At 40.4% G+C, this 19291-nt stretch overlaps 1 protein-coding gene across 1 annotated transcript in view; it reads left to right on the forward strand.

Moving 5' to 3' along the window:
• Positions 1–608: 608 nt before the first annotated feature.
• The window catches only part of C2H11orf80 (chromosome 2 C11orf80 homolog), a 75606-nt gene continuing 56923 nt past the window's right edge, over positions 609–19291 (forward strand). The window contains 5 exon segments of the mRNA XM_032891232.1: positions 609–986; positions 989–1042; positions 1044–1100; positions 3430–3568; positions 8106–8159. Coding sequence (XP_032747123.1) covers positions 609–986; positions 989–1042; positions 1044–1100; positions 3430–3568; positions 8106–8159 — 682 coding nt within the window.

Below are 19291 nucleotides of genomic sequence, written 5' to 3' on the forward strand. Positions count from 1 at the left end.
GGGGTGTGCTTCAGGTCCCAAGAGACATGTTCTTTAAAGGAGCACCAAGGTTGTGTACTGGGCAGGCACTCTGCCAGCACCACAGCCTGTTCTGTCTAATCCCAGCTTCTGCAGAGGAAGAATTTTCTCTAAAGGAAAGCAGCCAACGCCCTGTTCCACCCTTCTCCTTGGGTAACTCGTTGCCAGGCAAGAATCTCTCAAACCAGCATCTTCTCTTGGCAGCCCAAGGAACAATCTGTCAGATTCCCGATAGTTGTGAGCCTAAGTCCATCTCACTAAACCCGTTCTGCGCCTGTAGGACTGACTATCTCCCTTCCAGTTAGAGACACTCAAAGCTGCTTGTCAGCCACACGCTCTGTGAAGTCAAACGTGGGGGAAGAAAGGGTCTGGTGAGGATTGGGAAGTTCCCAGGATCCTCCTGGAATAGACTGGGGAGAAGCGTGGGGATAAATTGCCAGATACAGTATAATACCTGCAACTTTGAACTTCAAACTAATTTTTCTTATTATTTGTTCCAAATCTTACTGCATGGCACACATAATACGGGGTAAAAAGATCGTTCACCTAAAATCCAGTTTTAATTCGCCACCCATATTTCCCTCTGTTAGATGTGGGAAGCAGAGCCTGATCCCAGGCACCGCCCGCAGAACAGAAGGCAAAGCCATCTGGGGTCTAGAGCCAGCTTGGGAATCCTGCACTACGCAGCCGCAGATTTCCAGGGACCAGCCCTGGAAAACGCCGAGGGCGGTCAGAGCGCTTTGAAAAGGGCCGAGGGCCGCGTCTTGGCGAGACCGTGGGAAAGTCTCAGGAGTCACCGCCTGGCCTCTTCCCGGCTCGCCTCCAACCTTGGCAGCTGCGCCACCTGTCTTCCCGCCCATCCGCCTACTGAAGCGAGCCGCCTCAGGCAGCTCCCGCAGTGCGCAGGCGCGAGGGCTGGGGGCGGGGCGAGCGCAGGGTCGGGCGGGAAGGGACTGCCCGGCCGTGGGCGCTCTTCACCGTCGAAGCCCTAGCTGAGGAGGAGGTTGTGACCAACTGGCAAACCTGAGAGCTGCAGCCGCTCTCAATACGGAATGGAGAGGACGGCTTTGGCTGTCTGCGAGGTGATTCTGGGAAGGGAGAGAAAGAAACTTCTGAGAGGAGGGCGTTGAGAGGAGACCCTCAAAGTTTGGGCAGAGGGATCTGGCAATCCCTGAGGTGGAGGAGAAAATGCCTGCCACTAATGGCTAGAAAAAAAAATATCCCGCTTTCTTTGGGACTGTGGGAAGGGCATGAGGCCTGATGTATGAGGTGCAGGATCACCATCCCCCTCGTGGGTCCTTTGTGAGGAACTGGTGTGTTCCCGGCTTTGCCTTTATGTACACTAACACCACCACCTGAAGCTGAGAACCTGAAGGGTCACCAAGTATGGTGTTTGCCAAATCTGAGGTGATTCTGAAAGGGGGCTCAGAGGTCGGCCAACTTGATTCTTAGCGTTTTCTACCCACCTATGATGAGAGGGGACTTGGAAAGGTGAGAAGGAAATGTGTAATCATGAAAGGGTGGATCAGGGAGTCTGATGGTAGGCAAGGAAGCACCAATCCAGAGGATAAGGTGTGATATGACCTCGGGGCAGCCACTGTGAGGTGCGGAAGGTTGAATCCAAGGGCTCATAGTGCATACATACATACATACATACATACATACATACATACATATATACATATATATTTCTATACATGTGGACAGGGAACTGTTTAGTTCTGGAAGATGGCATTGAGTGAACACCTGGTGCCAGCTAGCAACATGTGTTCACTCCATTGTTGAACTTGGCAGCCATTACCTAATGGGATACTTAACTCCAGGCCTTCTAAAGAACACTGCATAGATGAATACAGAATCATAGATTCTGAGATAACTTAAAATATTCCTGGTCCTTGGTGTCTTTGTCATCGTCAAAGGAAGTTGGGGGATTAGATTTTTATAAGACGACAGAACCTGGGATGGAACTCAGGGCTCTGACTCACCTGCCAGTCAGTATTCTTTTCTCAGCTGCTATCAGTACACATAAAGGCACTGGGAAAGGGGTTGGGGATTTAGCTCAGTGGTAGAGCGCTTGCCTCAGCAAGCGCAAGGCCCTGGGTTTGGTCCCCTAGCTCGAAAAAAAAAAAAAAAAAAAAAAAGGCACTGGGAAAATCTGAACAGAGAGCACAGGAAATAAAAAGATAATGTGAAGGAAGATGTTAGATTGTAGAAGTGTCTGGAAACCATCTTCATAATCTCTGGTATTGGGATCTTAGTTCCCAGGTTTTTTTTTTATTCAGAGCTCCCTGCCTTTGAAAAAAAGGGGGCTGGTGTGTTAGCTGAGAGATTTTTTGTTTTGTTGCCCTTGCAGAGGCCCAAAGTTTGATTTCCAGCACCCTGGTGGCAATTTGCCATCTGACCTCCATGGGTGTGGTATGTCAGTATATGTTTGTAATATATGTATATACTGACAAAACACTCAGACACATACAAGTAAGTCTTTTAGGCTAGTATGGTAGCTCATGCCTTTAATCCCAGCATTTAGGAAGCAGTGGCAGGTGGATCTGTGAGTTTGAGATCAGCTTGGTCTACAAAGCAAACAGAAAGTTGTGAGGTGCCTTGTGGGTGCTAGGAACTGAACTCCAGTCTTCTGCAAGAACAGCCTAGTGCTCTTAACCTTAGGGGCCATTTCTCCAGCCCCTTTCCAGCATTCTCAAACAACATAGCTAAGTATTTATCTTATTTTGACTTTCAAAAATGTTGACTTAATAACAAAGATAATTCATAACTAGATGCCACTTTTTCCTTAGTTGGCTTTTATTTGGGCAAGAAAATAAAAACAACCGCTGTTCAGTTTTGTTTTGTTTTTTTTAATTTTTTTCTTTTTTTTGGAGCTGGGGACCGAGCCCAGGGCCTTGCGCTTGCTAGGCAAGAGCTCTACCACTGAGCTAAATCCCCAACCCCAATCTTTCTTTTCCAGCTGAGCTTACCCAGCAACTTATTTTCTTAATTTCCCATCTTGATGTGCATTGTATTGAAATATACTGTCTACTTATGCATTTTTTTGTGTTTAGATCTGAGCAAATGTAAATCTGTCATTTCATAAACAGGAGTACATTGTTTTATTTATTTATTTATTTATTTATTTATTTATTTATTTATTTATTTATTTAATGTATAAGCACACCATAGCTGTCTTCATCCACACCAGAAGAAAAGAAAGTATCAGAGCTCATTACAGATGGTTGTGAGCCACCATGTGGTTGCTGGGATTTGAACTCAGGACCTCAGGAAGAGCAGTTGGTGCTCTTAACCGCTGAGCCATCTCTCCAGCCCCTTGTTTTATAATAGAATTTTAACTGTACCATCCAAATTTGTTAGGACCATGACTTTGAAGATTATATTTTATTTGAATTGTGCTCTTTTCAGATTTTAAGATATTTAATAATTCACTGGAAGTGTGAAGCAGGAATCCCAAAGGGAGCATTGCTAGATGGGCAGCTAGCGATTTCCATAGAAGCATTGCCTTCTAAGCACCTGCCAGATTCTCTACGTTGTATAATAACTAGTAAGTAAATTATCTGCTTTGTTCTGTTATGCTGCATATCATAGTTTGTATAAAAATTTCAATTTGTCAGCCTCATTTCTAGTGTACTTATGAAGCGAAATGACTTTTAATAGGTTTTCAGTAATAGATTTGTGAGTGTGCAGTATAGGGGAGGTAAATAGGATATTCTTATTGTGAGAATAGATAGCTTTCTTTAAAATCGCTCAAAAACGGTTTTACTTTTGCTCTTAATTTTATCTTTTTCACAACAAAATTATATTGATTTTACCTTTTCTTCATGTTTAGACTTTGGCAATTGCAAAAAAAGGCAAAAATAAAGGGGGGGGGTAAAAAGAAAAGAAATGATGAATTGTGTATATCCATTCTTACCCAGAAACCCAATTTCATGGGCATTTTGAACATAATGGACCTCTTCAGCCTGCCTGGCATAGACGGCATTTGCATTTGTAGATCTTCATGTGGTCACGTTGTAAACTAGCAAGGAAAAAGGTCACACACACACACACACACACACACACACACACACACACACAGAGGATATAGTGTATCATTATAGAAACATTTGGAGAGCAAGACTTTGTAGTTATATGACTCCTCGAAATAAGTATTAACATTCAGTATATATTCTAGGTTTTTCTGTGTATGTGTATACAGTTATTGGCTTTTTAAAGAAATAGTGGCACATACCTTTAACCCCAGCATTTGTGAGGTAGAGATTCCTCTCTTAAGTTCTAGGCTAGCCTGGTCTATAGAGTGAGTTCTAAGACAGCCAGTGCTTTGCAGAGAAACCCTGTCTCAAAACAATTTAAAGGAGAAGAAGAAGAAGGAGAAGAAGAAGAAGAAGAAGAAGAAGAAGAAGAAGAAGAAGAAGAAGAAGAAGAAGAAGAAGAAGAAGAAGAAGAAGTATATTATAGTCTCATGTGCTTTTTAGTAAAAGTGGTCAGTGTTTGTGTTAGCATGTAGAGTTCTACTTCATTAACTTTTTGAAACACAAACTTTCTTTGTTTTGATAGTGGGATAGTTCAGGCCAGGCATGGTGGGTCACAACACTTGGGAGGCTGAGGAAGGAGGACTGCTTTGAATTTGAGGTCAGCCTAGCATACATAATGAGGTCCAGATTGGCCGAGGCTGAGAGTGCCGGTATCCAGAATTTACCAAGATGCCGGATGAGTATGGTGAACTGCTTATAATTTGAGCCTTGGAAGGCAGAGATGAGGGGTGCCAGGAGCAAACTGGTTAGTGAGACTAGCAATATGAGTGAGCTCTGGGTTCAAAAGACCCTACCTCAGAATGAAACGGAAGAGCAATTGAGGAAGATTCCTAATATCAATCTTGGTCCCTCACACACATGCACACACACATACATATATACATACTCACATACACACATACTGAAATATCATATACACATGAAAAGAAGGGAAAGATAAGGTAGAGAAACAATTAAAGAAGAAATGCGAAGTCAACAGCTGGCCTCCACACAAATCCATGTGCATAATTTCTTGAAAACACACCCAGGTAGATGGTGGTAGGGGACCACTCTCATAGAGGCAGGGGGAGGGAGGAAGGGATAGGGGGATTCCAGAGGGGAAATCCGGAAAGAGGATAACATTTGAAATGTAAGTAAAGAAAATATCCAATAAAAAAAGAAATTTCGCCTCAATAAAATGCTATTGGCAAAAAATAAGTAAATAAATAAAACAAAACCCACACCTAGATGTACAGGATACACAGACACCCCAAAAGGGCTATATGAGGGCCCGGGCCCCTGACTAATTTATCCTAATATTAATAGGAAAATTTATAATTTTAATTTTAAATTAAAATTTATAAATTTAAAAATTATAATTAAAATTATAATATTAATATTATAAGATTAATATTTTAACCATATTGATTGATTGGTTTTTTCTTTCTTTTTCTTTCTTTTTTTGTTTTTTTCCGGAGCTGGGGACCGAACCCAGGGCCTTGTGCTTGCCAGGCAAGCGCTCTACCACTGAGCTAAATCCCCAACCCCTCATTGATTGCTTTTAATTACCTGTTTCTAAACTTACTTGTAACATATTATCTTTTTCATTAAAAAATGTGTCTTTTTAATTTTGATTGTTTCTGTGTGTGGTGATGTACACGTGAATGGCCATGTGAGGGAGGCTAGAGGTGTTGGAACCTTCTGGAGCTCGAATTATATAAGTTGGGAACTGCCTACATGGGTTCTGGGGACTGAACTCTGCTTCTTCATAAGAGCCTTTATTTGCCGAGCCGTCTCTCACCCCTTACATTTTTTAAAAGGCACTATTATTACTGGCTTTTGTTTCTTTGTTTGTTTTTTGAGACAGGGTTTTCCTATGTAGCCTTGGCTGTGCTGTAACTCACTCTGCAGACCAGACTGGCCTTGAATGCAGAGATCTACCTGCCCCTGTCTCTTGGGTGCTGGGATCAAAGGCATGCATCACTACCACCTAGCTGTTATTACTGGCTTTGAAAGAAAGAGTCTTGTCTAGTCCAGGGTGGCTTCTGACTGAACATATAGCCAAGGGTGACCCTAAACTGGGCTCCTCTTCTGTGCTGCTTGAGATTCACAATAGTTGTTTGTACTAAGCATTCTACTAACTAAGCTACAACATCAATCTCTCTTTTTGATTTTCTAAGCTAGGGTGTCACTGTGTAGCCCAGATTGTCCTTGTTACCTTAGCACTCTGAGTGGGAGGTATGGGCATAACCACCCTGGCCTCCATCATGGTCTAAGTTTGGTACTTTCTGTATCTGATACAGAACTCTTTATTTTGGGGTCTCCTCTCCACCATTAATCATAGTGCGTCTTCATTTATTTTCTTCTCATGTTGGATTTTGTTTTCTGAGTCCCAATTTCTTTATTTCTTGGCTTACTCACTGTTGTGATGGCTGTTAGGTTTTAGCAGCTTCCTGACAAAGACGGTTTGGAAGGTAAATTTCTTGAGATTTCTAAAAATGTCTTCATTCCATACCTGTTTAACTCAGCTGTTGCTATTGGAAATTCTGAAGTCTTTATAATTATCCTGTACATGACCTATTTTTCTTTTTCTCCCTGTAAGCTTATATAATACTTTTTTAAACCTTTGTTTTATTAGATATAATAGATAATTTTGAAATTTCAGTGGCGTTAACACATGAAATGTTTGTTTTTATTTTACCACCAGAGGGGGGTGTGTGTGTGTGTGTGTGTGTGTGTGTGTGTGTGTGTGTGTGTGTGTGTGTGTATGGACTTTTTATTTTAATGAACAATACAAGATATTTAAATCTTGTGGCTTCATGTTTCCCTAAACCCTCTAATATCTACCCATTCAGTTAAGGATAGGGAAAGAGAACATGGTTTATAATTCAGATATTTTTAAGAATAGGTTTGGAAATTACATGAATTACTTCTGTTCCCATTCTTTCGGCCTAGACTTAGTCTCATTGTCATAATTGCTCTGCATTTGCAAAGGAGCCTGTACAGTGCAGTCTGATTGTGCTTAGGAGGAGGAGTAGACTGAGGACCCGCAGTCCCTGCTCTTTGTCCTGACAGTGCAGTGCTATGCCTTGCTGGGGGTCACTTTCTCTCCATTGTGCCGGGTGCTCAGCCTTTTCCTGTAACTCAGGTCCTTTGGGTGTGGTAGACTTTGCTTTCAGTTCTTCTATAGAAGTTTCTATTATTTAGATAGTGGATTTGTGGAGTTTGCTTTTTCTAAGATTTAATTCCCTATTTTCATGTTTTCTATTTTCCTCATTATTTTTTCCAACTCTTTGTTGAGAAACCTCATTTTTGTTCAATATCAGTCATGTTATGTCTTTGCTTTTAGAATAGTCAGACCTTCCATCTTGATGGTTAAAGGCCTAAAAGCTAACATTTCTGAAGCCAAGGAGAGAGGAGTGTTGGTTATCTCGGTGCTCTATGTTCAGATTCACTAAGGACTTTCAAAAAGACAATTCTTAGTTTTCATCACAAAGGCTCATACTTCCGGAGTATTCAGAGAACAGCTTCTCCCTGCATCAGGGTTAGGGAGGGCCAGCCTCTGGGATGCTGAAAAGAGAAGGGAAGTTCTAATTATGTCCAGTTTTAAAAGAGAACAAAAACAACGGCTCTTCTTTGAAATCTAGGTACAAGTAATTCTTAACCCAAGTGACTGGCAAAGTACCTTCTATTTCACAGTGACATTAGTTCAAAGGAGGGCCAATATTTTAATTAAGTCTTAAATTCAACATGTGTTACTGGCATCTTGAACTCTGATCAAGAGTTGTAGTTTGGAGTGTCCCATAATCATGGTCTTTCATGTAGAATAGCATCCAGAGGAACAGCCCTGGTGTTGATTATAGGTGAAGAGAACTGCCGGTGGCATTGTGAACCCCACATAGTCATTGTACCTTAAAATACTTTCTTTGCCCTCTGTTTATGCTGAGCTCATTAGTAAGATCTCCCCGTATTCTGTATCTAAAAGCATTATTTTCAGAGTCCAGCTGATTTGTTTAAAGTCAAATTTTTGTAATCGTCTTACATTTTTATGTGTTTTTTTCCTTACAGTTGCTTCTGCAGGAAATGTTGATGGTGGCTTGGACTTCAAGAAGCTTCTACAAGGTAAACAATTACCTAACTTCCCTGAGACTAAACCTCTTTTTGCCAATGAGTTTGGTGTTTTCTGAAATAGATTTGTTCTGAAAGATCGAATTTCCTGGTTTAGTAAATAAAAATATAGGATGCTCACTTAGGTTTGTTTTTCAGAGAAACCTAGGTTTTTAAAGATAATTTATTTTTCAATTACGTGTATGTTTCTGTGTGTATGCATGCCACATGTGTGTGGGTGCGTGCGAAGTTTGAGGAAGAAGTCAGAGCTGATGCTGGTGATTAGGAGTTGCCCAACAGAGTGTGCTAAGAACTGAACTCAGGTCCTCTGAAGAGCAGTGCATGTTCTTAACGCCTGAGCCATCTCTCCAGACATGTATGTTTCAGTGTAGGTGCTCATGTAATGATACTCCATTCTACACTTCATCTGACAGTTCCACCGAGTCAATAAAACAGAATAGATGCAGGGATGGGCACGACAGCCAGGTAATTGCAGCTTTTCTGACTATTCTCTGTGCATCTTGGCAGACGTTTCCCAGGTATTAAAGAAGATTTGTTCCCGTATAATTTAGATAAGGAATGTACCATAAACTTTTTTCCTGTTAGGAGTATAGTAATATTTTCTCTATATTATATGTCGACATGTCAACAGTAAATTTTAGGAACTTAAGTCTTTTTAAAACTTTATTGTGGGCACACACGTGTGTGTGGATGCGTCTCTGTGTGTGTGTGTGTGTGTGTGGGTCAGAGAATAACTTGTTGGATTTGGTTATTTCCCTCCACTATGCAGGTTCTGGAGACTGGACTCAGATTGTCACACTTGGTGGCAGGCAAGCTCATTTACCACTGAGCAGATTGGTCTTGCCAGCTGCAGTTTAGGAACTTTTGGTGACTGTGGGTTTAATTAATGCTTCTTTCCTTTGACTTATGAATAATCTTTATTTATTTTAAAGAGACAAAAATGATCTGAGAACTGGCGTGCTTCTATTTTTATCTTCTGTGGTTGTTTTTAAAATATTAGTCAGTGAACATGTTTTTCTTGGTTAATTGTAAAATGTAAATTTTACTGAGTTTGCATTTTGGTGTTGGGGATACAACCCAGGCAGTAGGCAGATGCTATTATTACTTTTTGTGGTCCTAGGGATGGAACCCTAGGTTTTGCATAAACTCAGCAAGTATCTTATCACAGTAAAGCCTCACCATCTCCTGTTAATTTGTTTGGTTTTGCATTTAATAATATACAACATTTTATCAGTTTTATTAATAAGTTGAGTATTATAATTAAGGTGGTTTAAGAATTTTACTTTTTAAGACTGGAAAGATGGCTGAGCAGTTAAGAACACACTGGCCGCTCTTACAGAGGACAGAGGTTCAGTTCCTAGCACCCACATGATAGCTCACAACTATCTGTTACTTCAGCTCTCGGGATCTGACTCCCTCTTCTGCCCTCTGTGAGCACCACGCATGCGTGTGGTACACGTACATACATGCAAACAGAACACTCATTAAAATTAGAAATAAAAAAGAAAAATAAATTTTTAAAATAAAAACTCAAATCTTAACAAAAGCATTTTACTTTTAATACTCTAGTTATGTGTATACTGCAGGTACTTTTATCTAGATACACATATCTCATTCTGTCAGTTACATTTTGGTAATTTGAACAGGGAGTTGAAGTGACATTAATGATCACAATATTTTTATTTAAATTACAAATTAGGGGTTGGGGATTTGGCTCAGTGGTAGAGTGCTTGCTTAAGGCCCTGGGTTCGGTCCCCAGCTCCGAAAAAAAAGAATAGAAAAAAATTACAAATTAAATACAAGTAAGTTTTCATGGGAACTGGTCTGTGCCTTTATGAGGAAAATATCTAGTCTTTTTGTGGCTTCTAGTAGTTATTTACTAGTTGGTTATCAAGCCTTTAATTTTGCCTTTCTCCTTCCCCTTTCTAACAGCTTTCTTGAGATTTGAGTTTCTTAGTGCCTGCAGTGCATACACTTTGGGGGACAACTGACCACACTTGGTCAAAGCAGCATACCCCAGAGAGCAGTATCCTGCTTGTCATCCCTCAAGGTTGTGTAGCCAAGCTCTGCTCTTAGAACAGCGCCGTTTCCCTGGAAGGATACCTTCTGTTTACACAACCCAAGTTCTAATTTTTATTTTATTTACATTTTTATTTATTTTTCTTTTATGTGCCTTGGTATTTTGCCTGCGTGTATGTGTATGTGAGTGTGTTGGGTCCTCTGGAACTGGAGTTACAGACAGTGGTGAACTGCCATGTGGGTGCTGGGAATTGAACTGGGGTTCCTGGTTAAAGCAGTCAGTGTTCTTAACTGCTGTGCCATCTCTCCAGCCCCAAGTTCTAATTTTTAAAGAGATAATGAGGAGAAAATATTTTTATTATGTTAACGCGATATTACATATTTTATTGAGACTGGGTCTCATGGAGAAGCTGGCCTGGAAGTGATTTTTTCTTTTAGCTCCTGAACAGATACTATGAAAGTTTGAGAAGAATGTTCTTCCTTTAGTTATAATCACAGTAATTATTCCAGTGAGCATTTATTACTTCAGGCCTGTGCTTATTACAAAGGAGGTTTTTGTTTGATTTTTGTTTCTTGAGACAGAGTCTCTCTCTTGTGTAGCCTCTCGTGTGCCTCCGCCCTCTGAAGCCTGGGATTAATGTCCTGTGCCTGGCTCCCATATCTATATTTCTTTGTTGTTGTTTTGAAAAACCATGCCCAGTTTATGGTGGGACCCATAAACTCTAGGGTGGGACCCATGGCCTCTTGCATGCTAAGCAAGCATGCTACCAACCAAGCTATATCTGCAGCTCAGTTCCCACACACGTTAGTCATTCTGTCCCGATGTCTCCTAAGCCACCCTGAAGCAAAAGGGCATCAACTTACTGTCCTGAAGAGTTGCTCTGCTTCCAACGCTTTTGGGAGTGTTGGATCCAGTTAAGACGTTGTGGGTTAGGACTGGAAATCATTGCTGTGATCCCAGCACTTGAGAGGTAGAGACAGGAGAATGAGAAGTTTAAAGGCATCCTTGGCTACTAGTGAATTTGAGAACAGTGAGACTACATAATATCCCGTCTCAAAAACCCAATCTCCTCCCCTCCCAAAAAAGAATCATGGGCCACTTGCCTCAAAATCATCTCTTTTAATATTGTCAGTTGCCTTTCTTTTGGGTTTTTTTTCCCATGGGATGATACAAAGAGTGGAAAGATCATCTGCTCCAGTTGACATGTGTGAAGATGCTTTGAAAGAAGAAAAATCCACATAGACAGAGGGAGCATGTTATAAGCAGTGGGAAGGTGATAGTGTTTTGTGCAATATTAACTCATACTTAATATGTGTACAAGGAGTGGTCAGACTATAGGTAAGGCTGCTTCAACTAATATTTGTGAAAGTGCTGTGAAAAATGAAAAGCTTGTAACAACAAAGGAGCCAGTTTATTGCATTGTTGCTAGTAGGGAGGAGGCATCATGTACCACTTATAAAACAATCATGGTTTTATACTAACACAAACTTTAGATAGTTTCATGGTGACTTAGATTTAACCATTAATTGTAAAAGTTCAGACACCTTTGTTTAACATATTTTTATATGATCGTGATACAGAGTGAATGGCTCTTTCTATAGATATGAAATATTATGGATCAACTATACAGTAAAAATTGAGTCATTTGTTCCTTGCCAGTCATATTTAGTAGCCAACTTCAGCTCCATTCTTCAGTTGCTAGGGCTCATAATACTAACCTCCACTCCATAATGCTATTTATTCATACTAATTAGTAGCATAAATTGCTCACTGAAGCTCACAAAGGAAATTGGCTAAGACTAAGACTTGAATCCCTTAGCTCCCCGGCTTATGCACCATTAATTATGCCTTTATTACTATTATTATTTATTTAACATTCCTGTAACACTGTTAGCAAACTGCTTTAAATTGGTCCACTGTCCTTACACTGTTTAATTAGCTTCATCAGGGAGCTCCTGGCAAGCGGATCCATTAATCACTAGGGTCCATAGTTGTGTATCTTTACAAAATTAGAGGTATACCTCTGAATTCAGTGTGAACACACTGTCATCTTCATCCCTTACTTGGTTTCTGTCTGTGTATGAATAAAGCACCTCTCTTCTTTGAGGGGACTGAACTGCTGGGAATGATCCAGCTCCCACCGTCTTTACTCTTTGGCTTCCTTTATCTGGGTGTTCTTCCAGTATTTCTCAAAATAGACTCAGGCTTTATTCTAGGTTAATAAACAGTGGACCAAGGCAACTCCCTAGTGTCCTACCTGTTTAGGCCTGTTTCCTTTTTATCCTTTTTCAGTTCCTAACGATTCATGCTTTAAATCAGTAAACTTTATTGACTGCCTTGCCATGAAGTGATAGGAAGAAAAAGACAGCTCTGAAAATAAAATGTGGTGTGACAGGGCTCTAATAGAGCGGCGTTCCCAGAGCTTTTGTGGTGGCCCAGAGGATGGTCCTTAAAGGTCAACCACAAGTATGGCTTTCTTTAGCCAATATGCATCATTATTCTATGTTAATTTCAGACAGCTTTTCTGATTTTTAAGTGTGTGTGTGTGTGTGTGTGTGTGTGTGTGTGTGTGTGTGTGTGTGTGTGAGAGAGAGAGAGAGAGAGAGAGAGAGAGAGAGAGAGAGATGCGTGTGCCATGATATACACATGTAGGTTAGAGGGTAACTTACAGGAGTTGGCTCTCCCCTCCAGCATGTGGTACTAAAATTAATCTCAGGGCTTCAGGCTGAGCAGCAGACATGTTTACCCCCTTAGCTGGCTCACTGCTGTCCTGCTTTTAAACTTTGTTTCTATGCTGAAGACACTTTTTTCTTTTTCTATCACTGACACGTCACTAAACACCAATGGAAAAGCTCGTCAAATAAACCACTATGAAATATGTGTAATATGTTTTCCTAAGTTGCTATTTGATGTATCCATTCCTCTTTAGAGAAGTCAGCACTCTTACAATTCTCCAGGGTTAGCAATCTTGCCTTTTTTCCAGAGGAATGAGTTTCTCAGTTTTCTTTTCTTCATTATATAACAAATTAATTTTTGTTAATTATGTCTGTAATATATAATTGTTTATTAAGTTTATTAATACTTTTTTGTTTCTCTCTGAATGATTTCCTATTTGCTTATTTAAAAAAAAAACAAAAGAAAATCAAAGATCAGATTGATGCCACCTATCAATTAGAATAATCCCTTTGACTTTTGTGAGCAGTGGCCACTCACTGTGTGGGACAGTTTTATGTTAACTTAGTAAGAGCTAGATTCATCAGAGAGGAGGGAGCTTTGATTGAGAAAATGCGTCCATAAGATCAGGCTGTAGTCAAGTCTGTAGGGCATTTTTTTTTTTTAATTACTGATCGATGTGTGATAGCCAAGCTCACTGTGGGTGGGGCCACCCTTGGGCAGTCCTGGGTTCTATGAGAAAGCTGGCTAAGCAAGCCATAAGGAACAGGCCAGTAAGCAGCACGCCTCCATGGCCTCAGCATCAGCTCCTGTCCCCAAGTTACAACGTAGTTGAGTTCTTGCTTTGGCTTTCCTCAATGGATGGTTATTTATGCAAGCCAAATAAACCTTTCCCTCCCCTTCAACATTGTATGCTTATTATAACACTTGTGTGTGATTCTATTTACCATTTCCTTTATATATATGCAGCTGAATTGCTTCTATAATATATGTCTGTTTAGTACATGATTTCTCCAGTTTGTCCAACTTCCTAGACTCTAGAAACTCCCTCCTGTCCCGTTGTTCCTCGGGTGGGAAGGAGTGGTAAAGTGGTTACTGAAGGAGCCATGTTTGTAGGTCTGTAGTTACTTCACTGCTGGTCTCCTCATATTGTATTTCTTATCCACTGACCTCTGTGTAAGAGCTCGTTCTCCATGGAAGAACAGCTGTTCAAATAACCTTGGCTGGGAACAGTCTTGCTCTATCAGGGACGCACATGCAGCGGGTGATAGAGGAAGGGGACGCCTGCGTAGCCAGCCACATCAGACAGACGAACCCTGCCAGTTAGTGGCACACAGATAGCAAATGTTCTTACCTATATTTTGAAAATACCTTCTTCTCATTTCTATGTTTATAATTAACTTCATTTAAATTATTGATTTCAGTCTTGGGGATGGTTGGAAGACCTTCAGCATGCTAAGAGCAATACTCTTGAACCACATACCCAGTCCTCCATTTCCTTTTAATTGACTCAATTTAACTCTAGCCAGTTTGGCTAAACATTTTAAAAATGCTTTTTTCTAAGTCTGAAACTTTTTATCTTTTAAATTTTTCCAAAAATCTAGATAAGAACACTCACATTTCTAAGTAAAGACTGTTTTGCTTTGCCAGCAATGAGACTTTTTTCCTCCTATTTTTGTGGTGCTCAGGATTAAATCCAGGACTTTTTATGAATGCTAATGAAGAGCTCTTCTAATGAACTATAACAATCCCAGATTTCTTCCCTCTACTAAACATTACATTTTGAAAGTTTATTTGGAAGAAATGACTAACAGAGTCAAGCTTGTTCAGCATTGAGAGAGGATCTCGGGATGATCAATCTTTGAATTTTTAAATCCGAAATTCTTATATTCAGAGAATGAACTTGTATTACAATTTAACATTTTAGAAGGTCAACAACTATAAATCTGAGAGATTATCTAACACCCTGACCTGCCCTGTCCCTAACAGCTGTAGCCTCTTCTCTCTAGAGCAGAAGCTCATAGCTTAGGGTCTTTGTAGAATTTTAAATTTTTGCAGTTTTGTGGGTATATTTATTTTTCTGGTGAAAAGACACATAATTCAATTCAATCAGATTTTAACCAGATTTTTTATGAAAATTAACTTTCTCCTGTTCCTTTTATGTTTAATTTTCTTGAGGGTCTTAGCCTTGCCTGACATGAAACATACTATGTACTGTGCAGACGAGGCTGGCCTCAAATTCACAGAGCTCTATGTTTTTTCTGCTGGGGTTAAAGGCAAGAGCCACCATGCCCAGCTCTCCTATTCTTTAAGCAAGACATGACGTCATTCATTTTTTGAGAGGTAGGTCAGTCCTGTTATCTGTTTCAGAGATGAGGAAATTCAGACTTACATCAGCGTATTATCCTAAGTTTAAAGAGAAGAATTTTGTGGTTTTATAAAACACTAGTTATAGGGGTTGGGGATTTGACTCAGTGGTAGAGCGCTTGCCTAGCAAGCACAAGGCCCTGGGTTCGGTCCCCAGCTCCGGAAAAAAAAATATTAAAAAAAAATATCATAATACATAAAACACTAGTTATTCATTAAACCAGATGAGACCAAGCTTTTGATACATTCTAAAGTGTTTCTGGCTGCCAAATTTGCCTTACACTAGGGAAGATTTTATAAAGGTTGACTAAAGACCAAAGAAACTAAGATAAGGTTTGTGTTCTTTTGCTTCTCTTATTATTTATTTTGCATATTTTGCCTGCATGTATGTCTGTGTGTCATGTGTGTGCTTAGTACCAGAGGAAGCTAGCAGAGGGCATTAGATTTTTAGAGTTACAGACAGTTGTGAGTAGCCACAAGGGTGCTGGGAATCAAACTCAGGTCCTTTGGAAGAAGAGAATGCTTTTAACTGCTGAACTATCTCTCCAACACCCATTTAATATTCTTATTATGTCTTCATTTTTTTTTTTTAGTTTTGCAACTCTGTCTGTGCACCTCATGCCTCAGTGCATGTGTGGATTGCAGAGTATAACTGTTTTCTCCTTTGACCAGGTAGGGCCCAGGGGTTGAACACAGATCTTCAGACATGGCTCCCAGTTGCTAGCAAAGTATAACGAAACTTACAAATGCTATGTTACTTGATACAACTTTTCAAAAGCAATGTCTAGAAAAATGTAAATGGAGTCTGATTTTTAAAAAAGTCCCAAATTTTTCAATGAAATGAAAAGCTGTATGCATTAAAATTTTAATTCCAGAGTCACTAATTTTAATTATCATGTATGGAGAACCATATGCTCAGAATAACCACTGCAGTGAATGCATTACATACTTTTATTTAATCCCCAAAACAACTTTATGAGGTAGATGTCTTTAAAAGATCAAGGACACAGTATGTGTTCTCGAAGTGTTCTGTACTTCATGCTGACAGATGTGTCTGAATGTAGCTAAATGCCTCTTAATAGAAAAATGACTAATTTATGATAACATTTTTTTCTTGGTACTTGGGATTAAATACTGAGTGTGATGTTCTACTATTAAACCAGCCCATGTACATCTGGGTAAACAATTTAGCCAATAAAAATAATGACTAGATATCTATGCTATGACTTGAAAATGCATATAATGTGTTAAAATAAAAAAGCAATAGAACATATTGCATACATTATGAATACAATTGTATCAAAGTAAATAGGAATGGGGATTCTAAAAAGAATATAGTAAGATGCATTTATCACTGTGTGTACATTTATACATGATTTTAATTAATGTCTGTATGTTTGTGGCTGTGAGCACATCCACATAGCACACATGTGGATGTCAGAGGACAACTTTCACCACAGATCGTGGAGACTGAATACACATCCAAGTCATCAGGCTTGTGTGGTAAGCAGGTTTACCCGATGGGCCAGCTTGCTGGTCCCAAGAAGTTTTATTGTTGTTCTTGTTCCCCTTTTCTCCATTTTCACCTTTTTCTTCTGTTTTTCTTTGAGACAGAGTCTTGCTATATAGTCTAGGCTGGCCTTGAGCACTCAATTCTTCTACCTCAGCCTTCTGAGCAGGGATTACAGGCCTGAGCCAATATATCTAGCATTCTTTTATTAATTTTCTAATTTTCCGAAATGAGCTATATTACTTCTATAAGAATAAGATTCAAATCTGGGTCTGGTAGTGCATGTCATTAATCCTAGTACTTGGGAGGTAGAAACTAGTGGATCTGTATGAGTTCGAGGCCAACCTGGCCTACATAGAAAGTCCCCAGGCTAGCATGGGCTACATAGTGAGATTTGTGATAATGGCAAAGTTGAGATCCAGTTGCTATATTATTATTTTCAAGAGACTCAGAAAACTAGTAACTATTGGTTTTACTGGGGCTGACACCTATTCTTTAGCATATTATTTACCATAATAATGCCTGCAAAGAATGCACCAGTAAATAAAATGGAAGCATTACTGCAGTTCTAAAAATGAGGCCAATTAAGACAACACAGGAGAAGCTCTTTTGGTGACTGTGATTTATGTCATTCACACTGGCTATTCTATATTGTAAAACTTTAGAAACTTTAGAAAAGGAAAAACAAGAAAAGTCATCTTTCAGAAATGTTGCATCAAATCTTCATTCAAGAATTTAAAATGCAGAGGGATCAATGATTATGACTGCATGTTCACAGAGCTCACCCAGCCAAGATGCCCATTAACCATGATGTGCTCAGGTCTTGGACAAAAAAGGTGGGGAGGGTGCTGGGCCACATACTACCATGGGCCCACACAAAAGGAACATGGACTGAGAATTGGGTGAGAACGAATTCAATTTTCTTTTCAAGCCTTCACCTCTCTATACAACCTCAACAGTCAGAGTCACCAAATGTGACCTAAGCTACTTCTTATGATCCAGTTGAACAGGGCGGCAAGTTTATTACATACAGCTGAATAAGGAGGAGGCAGGTTATTACAGATAAAGAGGAAGCAGGGTTATTATGTACAGGTGAACAAGGGGGCAGGTTTAACATTTTCTACACATACGATCAATATTTGCACTTAGACCAGAAAAGGTGTCTTGCCATTTATCTGAACCTGCGCTCCCCTGCCCCAGCCCTCTGCCCCCTCGAAAGACTGACACTTTTCCTATGGGTATGAGGCTGTGTTGATGTCAACAGCAAACATTCACTCAGGGCCATTCTGTTCTCTACAACATTTTACACTTAAGTTTTTCATGGTTTTAAACACCGAGCACTCACTCTTACTGGTAGTGTGAAAGCCAAAGGCTGAAGTCTGGTGTCTTCCTCAGCCCCTCCACTGAACTCGAAACTCATCAACAATTGGCAGGAGTGGTTGGCCAGCAGGCTCCCATCTCCAGCCTGTCTGTGGCTTTGACAGTGTTCACCTAAAAATCCTGGTTGGGGTTTGCTGAGATTTTCACATCTTAAATTTTAGGAAATTTTGTTCATGCTTTTAAAGTATTTTTTCTATCTTATTCTAGTTTTCTTCTCCTGGGACTTCTAGTATATATAGTTTAGATGGGTTGATACTTTCCTAAAGGTCCTTAAGACTATTCATCTTTTTCTACAAAAATTCAACTTTTTCCATTATTTTATTTACTCATTTATTGAGTTATCCCCCTCTCCTCCTGGTTCTCCCCCAAACAACTCCTCCCCCCATATCCCCTTCTTCTTTCCCACTGAGAAGGGGGAGGCTTCCCTGGGTACCAACCCACTCTGGCATATCAAGTCACTGCAGGATTGGGCACATCATCTCCCACTGAGGCCAGACAAGGTATCCCCGTTAGGGGACTGGGATCTAGAGGCTGGTAACAGAGGCAGGGATAGCCCCTGCTCCAGTTGTTGGGGGACTCACGTGAAGACCAAGTTGTAAGTATGCCACATATGTTGGGTAGGGGGGCTAGATCCAGCCTCTGTATGCTCTTTAGTTGGTGGTTCAGTTTCTGGGAGCCCCTAGGGGTCCATGTTAGTTGACTCTACTGTGCTTCCTGTGGAGTTTCTATCTCCTCCCGGTCCCTCAATACTTCCCCTAGCTCCTCCACAAGACTCCTGCATCTCTGTCTAATGTTTTGCTGTGGTATCTGCATCTGTTTCAGTCATATTCTGGATGGAGCCTCTCAAAGGACAGTTGTGCTAGGCTCCTGTTTGCAAGCATAACAGGTTATCAGTAATAGTGTCAGGGATTGGTTCTTGCAGATGGGATGGGTTTCACGTCTGGCTGGTCTTTGGTTGCCCATTCCCTCAGTCACAGTTCTATCTTTGTCCCTGCACTTCTTGTAGGAAGAACAAATTTTGGGTTAAAGTTTTGATGGGTGAGTTGGTGTCCTTATCCCTCCATAGGGAGTCCTGCCTGCCTACAGGAGGTGGGCACTTCTGGCTCCATATCCCTCACTACTAACTAGGAGTCTCAGCTAGAGTCACCCTCATAGACTCCCTGGAGGCTCCCCAAT

This window comes from Rattus rattus, chromosome 2, assembly GCF_011064425.1.
Source record: "Rattus rattus isolate New Zealand chromosome 2, Rrattus_CSIRO_v1, whole genome shotgun sequence".
Classification (NCBI taxonomy): domain Eukaryota; kingdom Metazoa; phylum Chordata; class Mammalia; order Rodentia; family Muridae; genus Rattus; species Rattus rattus.